General features: G+C 32.3%; 1 protein-coding gene across 1 annotated transcript; it reads right to left on the bottom strand.

The window, feature by feature from the left end:
- Window positions 1–556: 556 nt before the first annotated feature.
- LOC132053446 ((3S,6E)-nerolidol synthase 1-like) lies at window positions 557–6324 on the bottom strand. Its single transcript, XM_059445485.1, has 7 exons — window positions 6112–6324; window positions 5332–5596; window positions 4008–4389; window positions 3013–3231; window positions 2035–2173; window positions 1581–1829; window positions 557–859 (listed from the first exon to the last, which is right to left on the bottom strand). The coding sequence occupies exons 1-7, from the start codon at window positions 6271–6273 to the stop codon at window positions 557–559; spliced, it is 1719 nt and encodes a 572-aa protein (XP_059301468.1). The 5' UTR covers window positions 6274–6324.
- Between the last annotated feature and the right edge of the window lie 227 nt (window positions 6325–6551).

The following is a 6551-nucleotide window of genomic DNA, read 5'->3' on the forward strand; positions in this document are numbered from 1 at the left end:
GTAGTAGTAAAAGTGAGTGTTTGCAGGAGTAGAAAGTCCACTTCTTTCCGCCACTCGTGACTCGTGACCATTGCAAAGAGAGAATAGTAGTAGTAAAAGTGAGTGTTGCGGCAGCGCTTGAAGTTTAGTTATAAACACTATTTGAGCATATTGCAATGAATGGGACAGTAAGTAGCAGCATATAAGAAGAGTACATTAGCAGGTCAGGACGTCAAGCTTACAACGTATAAAATGTTTTGCAGATTGTATTTGGATTACGGCTTATGCACCTTTTCTTTTCAATGCGTAGAGAGATATTTTTCCATAAACTTTGTCATTATTTGCAATGTTAAAATTATATTATAGATTTTAAAATAAAATAACACGCCATAGAAAGAATTAGCATCAAGAGTTGCGTTTCAAAGAGGATTCCCGGGGGAGCCAAAGGATATGAGGCCAGGAAGAGGTAAGTTTCATAAATATTCATATTATTATTGAAGGAGCACACATAATGTACTAACAATCAACCCAGTTGGAAGGAAAAAGTAGGTGTACTACAAATAAGATATTGAATCATCTACTTTATTGACTTGGATAAATCATCATACAACATAGAGTTGATATATTCTTGGAGGGCAGGGAGGGACTGGTTATCATCATAACTATACGTAAGAGGGACCATCCTTGCAAAATTAAGAGAAGCTTTTGAAAATGATCCTGAAGATGGACTCATCAAACGAAGATGTTCCTTGTTAAGTTTCTTCCATTCATCTTCTATTAGTTTAGCCACATGTTCTCTTGCCAATTCAATGGAAGCATCTTTGTGTCCCTTCATGTAACATTCTATGTATGAACCATCATTTCCTTCTTGATTTTCATCCTGCACCCATGCTAACTATATTATGCTAAAATTACAAACATTACAAAAAGTTCAATTTAGCTACAAATTTCTTACTCCGCCCTTTTCCCTAATTTGTGTAACGGAGTTTGATTGGGCATAAAATGGAGTTTACGAAAGATAAAAGAAAATTTTAAAACTTGTTATCTACAATATGTCATAAACATTTATATGACTATAAAATCATGTCATTAAAGGTAAGAATGAGAAGTTGAAAGTTAAAATATTTCTACATAAAGAAAGATATTACCCCTTCTTTCCAAATTTATGCAGGGATGGAGCTAGTACGTTGCATGTTAAGTCAAAACCAGTAACTTTGTATCAAAACTTGTATTTGTCTTAAGGTTCTTTGAGTATGTTCAAATTATTATGTAGAACCGAGTAATTTTGGTTCGAACCTTGTATTTTTATTAAGAAATTTATTGAATATTTACAAATTATTAATATAGAACCCAGTAACACAAAAGGTCTAGAATCTTGAACCCGAAAAATTTAAGTCCTAGCCCCACCTCTAAACTCATGTGGCGCACTTTCCTTTCTATATTTAAAATAATTTAACTTTAAAATTTTTATTTTTACTTGTTTTGATAACAAGTTTCGAAAACCTTTCTTTTTTCTTAAATTTCATGCTCAATCAAACATAAAGATAGAAAAGTGTATCATATAAAATGAAACAGAGGCCGTGAAATGAACATTTTGTTACCTTTGCGGTTCCAAGATCATCCCAAAGACGAAGAATCATAGCCACGGAAGAGGACATGGCTGATGCATCTTCCAAATGAACAGAGCTCTCATTGGTTAGACCAAGACCTAAGAGATAGAACATGTGAATTGAGACAACATGAACTCCAGAACTAACAAGCCCATTTTTGAGGTACTCATCTGCTGTTGGTATCACCCCCGAGGCAAACCATTTTGCTTCTTTTAGAAATGCATTGCATAGGCTTGCCCACTGAAATCCAAAAACAAGTATAACTAATAATTATAAAGTGTTGAGATATTAACAACTTAGAATTGTCCTAAAGATATTAGGTCCAAGAGTTTCAAGGATAGTTTTGGTAAGTACTAAAAGTCTTTTCATTAAAGTTTCGTGTGCAGTCAATATCAACATATTGCTTGGTAGATGTAACAGTTCGCAAAAAAATCGTGAATAATACCGTCATCCGCAGGTTTTTAATGGGGTTCCATCCATAGATTTTGTAGATATTGTAGCCAATGGAATTAATGGTATCATAAAGAGCCTTATAAGGTGATCTCATGTATTCTGGTAAGTCCGCCACGGCATCCAGTTCCCACCTGAAATAATTGGGTAGCTTTTAAACTTATGGACCACCAAGATTCAAGGAGGCATACTAAAAGAAAGAAAAATAGATAAAAAATGGTCCCCTACATAAAATAATCTCTTAAATACTATTTTAAAGCAGTTTTTGTGAACAGCACTTTTAATCTCTATCGAATATTAGTAAAGTTTGGTTGTTAGATTTAATATGAATCATGAAAAAAAATTGACGAATTCCCAAATTTGGACCCGTAGTTATTGCGGTTTCTATTTTTTGTGTGCGTGTGTGTGTGTTTTTTTATTATTTTTTATTTTTTAGGTACAATTTCTATTACATTTTTTTTTTTTTTTTTTTTGGATGTAGTTTCTGATATTGCAATTTCTTGAACTTACTTGCCCTTCCTTATATTTCTAGTTTAATTATTTTCCACAATTCCTGTTAATCTAACAACCTGAATTTATTAAATATTAGATGTAATCTAAAAGTGTTTACTTTTGGCTGCTTTAAAAGACTAAAAACTAGTCATTTATATATTTAAGAGACTATATATATATATATTTTAAATCTACGTCAAATATAAAAGACCATTTTTTTTTTCATTTTCTTGTGTAGGAAACAAATTAAAAGCTCAAATAAGGTACCTATTTACTTAATTTTTATGTTAGTTAGAATGCTTTTGACACCAGAATGTGGCCTTCTTGTTTCGGCCTATTCTGGTATTTTGTGGTGATGGGATCACCAAATAATGTGTTGTAATGGAGGTTAGGCCCAGCCCCCCTCCTTGTAATATTTTGCTAATACAACACTGCCCAGAGGAAGACTGGGTAATTTGATAAAAAAAAAAAAAAAGGGTACCTATTTACTGCTTCTGTGAAAAGGGTTAATTCTTCAACTGTCCCATAAACATCAAAGATGTCATCAATGACATAAATGAAGGAGATGCATTTTGCTAGCTCAATTCCTTGTTGTGACATTTTGGGATCTGCAAGCATTGCCATTGGCCAAGCATACCATTTTAATGGTTGGTCTCTCAAAAGCTTCAAATCTTCAGCTAAACCGAGACTTCTCCACCACCTAAATCATTAGAAATTCTTAATAATTAAACTGTTTTTGATACGGAAGCCATATATCACTAATTTAAACTTAATTTACATATACTGACAATGTTACAAAAATTATACCATCAAAAATGAAAAAGAACGATGTTGATTTAAAAGCTCCACTAATTTGGATAGTGAGAAATAATTCTAAAATTCGATCGAGACCTTATAGCCCCTTGTGATCAGCGTTCTTAACGTTTTTGCAGCACAAACAATCTATCCTATTTTTCAAGTTATTAATTTGACTTTTAAAAAAAAATTATAAGTAGCCTTCGAGTTTAACATGTATATATAAAGATAGTAAAAGAATTTAATTTTACACTATCAAGTCGCCTTAAATAATAACTGCAGATAATTTGCTAATAAAAATGGGGATTAATAACCTAAAAAGTAAGATGGATTATATGCTAAAACAAGTTAAAATACATTGATGGCATGAAACTCTTACACATTGTTACTCTAAAGAGTTTAGGTTATATACACTATTAGTTTGAAGAATTTTTACATCATATGGTCACATGCATTTACATGTTGTAGCAAATAATATAATTTCTAGATTACAAAACATGTTAAAGAGGCTAAATATCCTTTCAGTGAGCTGATAGCGGGCGAAAAGTTATTTACACTAATGATGTATATTATTCAAATTACTCTAGTATAAATAAGTTAAATCCTTAGTTTTAGTTGACCTGATGTTGTAAAAAAAAAGTTCACACTATCATTGCAAAAAGTATAACTCAACTAATTTACCCGGAAACTTGAGACAATTCATGTCGATGTATCTCTTGGGTTAAGAAGTGGCCAATATTCGCCAATTCTTGCAAGGTGCTTCTTCCCCATCCATTAATTCCTTTAAAGTTACTAATGAAGCTTTTGGCCTTGTAACTTGCTAAGCTTTTGTGGTATGGATACTTCAATGTTTCTTTAATGATTCTAGCTTGAACACATGAGCCATTCTTTGCAAGACATGCATTTAGGTGAGAACCACTGAAATTTGCAACTTCATCAAGTATGTGTTCACCTTCTACACCAACTTGTGCTGCTTCATATAGACCAATTAATCCACTAATATCTTGGCTCAGGTTTAATCCAAATTTCCCACCATCATTGTTCTTGAATTTTTTAAATACATCTGCTCAAGGCAATAGAAGGTTATTAGGTGTTTATTTCAAATTGGGTTTAATTTTTATACAATGGCAGCTTATAGAAGATTTTTACATTATCGGGTCATCTAATTAAAAGAAAACTATAGGTAGCCGTTCCTAATAAAAGAAAAACAAGACAAGATGCCTTCTAAAATAGGGTAAAATACATTGATAGTTGAACCGTGTGACCAATGTTATTTTTGAAAGGTGCTTGTATTTTTGTACGTAATTTTGAAGTTATTGGTTTATGTCCACTTTGATGAAAATATATAAGGCGGCCCTTGATATTATCATGGGGAACAAAGAGGATGAAAGAGGGAGGGAGACATTAAGCTCAATTATATCATTAGAAAAAATTCACTCTTACAATTCAAGGTCGCAAGAGGGGTTATTAATTTTATAGGTATCCATAGATAATTCTAAACTCATACTACTAAACATTTTGACACCATCACTATGAATTTGGCCTCCTTGAAAACACAACAGTGTATCTAGATAATTTAAATGCTATGCAACTAACAATTTAACATAGATATCCTAAAAGCCACATTGATAACATCAAAGTGCATGAATTTATAATATTCAAAATTATATTTTCAACACCCTTAATGTACTCTTTGTTTATATAATTTACTAGGAAGGGGTCTAAAACAAACTGTGATCATGTTATTTAAAAGCTTAAGTTGTTAGAGAGAATACTTTTATTTTCTTTATATGTCCTTGACACGCCCCTCACGAGCAGGATTGATTCTTTTCAAATTTTCATGAGTCAACCGCGTGAAAATATTTCTTATAATAATGGAAGATAGTAAGACTCGAGTTCAACACCTTTGCATGTTCTAATATCATATTGAAATTTGTTATCATCTCATTTAAAGGTTTAAGATATTAGAGAACACGCTTTTTGTCTTCACTGAAAAACCAATTACCTGCTGGCACGGGGTAACCTTCTTGTCTCAAAAGTCTGAAACAAAGAGAAACCTCAAAAGGGGTTTGATACTTGAGAAAACAAGCACTTTCCTTGTACTCCTTTTGTAAAATTGATTCAATCTCTTCTTGAAAGTGGTATTCAATTCCCATACGTTGAAGGGAATCCACTGAAGCAAGATTATCCAAACGATTATTATTTCCTTCGGTCCTTAGTGCATACTTTACATCCTTAACTAACCGGGCATATTTCGTATTTAATCGATCCTGCAGTAGTAAGCATTTCATTAGTTAGAAAAACAAGAATCCGAACATAATTATTAAAATGTTTTAAAAAAAAATGGAATTTGAACTCTTCATGTTTTGTGCTGAATTATTTGATTGATATAACTTACACGGTGCAAGGGAACAGTGGAGCTATCCTTATCCAAGACAATAGAGATTTACGCTGTTTTGTCTGGAAATTACATTGTGTAGATAAGTGATCAATTCTTTTTTAATGTATGTACATCACATGTTGAATCTCCTTGGCTTTTTCATGCATTTACTTCCTTATACTCCATCCCTCCAAATTTATGAGGCAGTATTCGGGTTTCTGGAGTTAAACAAGTTGTTCTTTAACCACGATTTTTTCATATGCCTTTTAAATATTTTTAATTGTTAACTATTACTATGATTTATAATTCTTTTTACTTTATGAAGTATGTATAACCTTCTCTCAAGGTGATGTTAGTAGCATAAAACTATTTTACATCGCCAGTGTATAAAAATTAAAACCTTACTTGATTGTAACTCGAGTTTGCTCTGAGAAGATCTTCTTGAACAGACCATTTGTTAGAGCTTCTGCATGAAACTTGAATATTTCTGCTGCTTACATTTTGGCCAGTGCTGGTTATGTGCATGCAGAGGTATTGTGAAGGGGAGAGAGCTCTAGACATTGCCATGAAAGATAGTTTACTGTAATTTTTTTGTGGTATATATCAATTTGAAGAAATATCATTGAACACCCTCTATTTATAGTAGAATCTATCCAACCTCTAGGTACTGTTGGAGAGATAGTGGTAGCTGACGTATCAAGTACACATCAAGGTCAAGCAGGGGTAGAGCTAGAGCGTATGAAGTTGGTTTGATAGAATCAGTAATTTTGATTCTGTCTTGAGAATCATTTTAAGATATGTAAATTATTAATTTAGAATTCAAAAACTCAAAATAATGACTAAAA

The sequence above is a fragment of the Lycium ferocissimum genome, chromosome 4, assembly GCF_029784015.1.
Source record: "Lycium ferocissimum isolate CSIRO_LF1 chromosome 4, AGI_CSIRO_Lferr_CH_V1, whole genome shotgun sequence".
Taxonomy (NCBI): Eukaryota; Viridiplantae; Streptophyta; class Magnoliopsida; order Solanales; family Solanaceae; genus Lycium; species Lycium ferocissimum.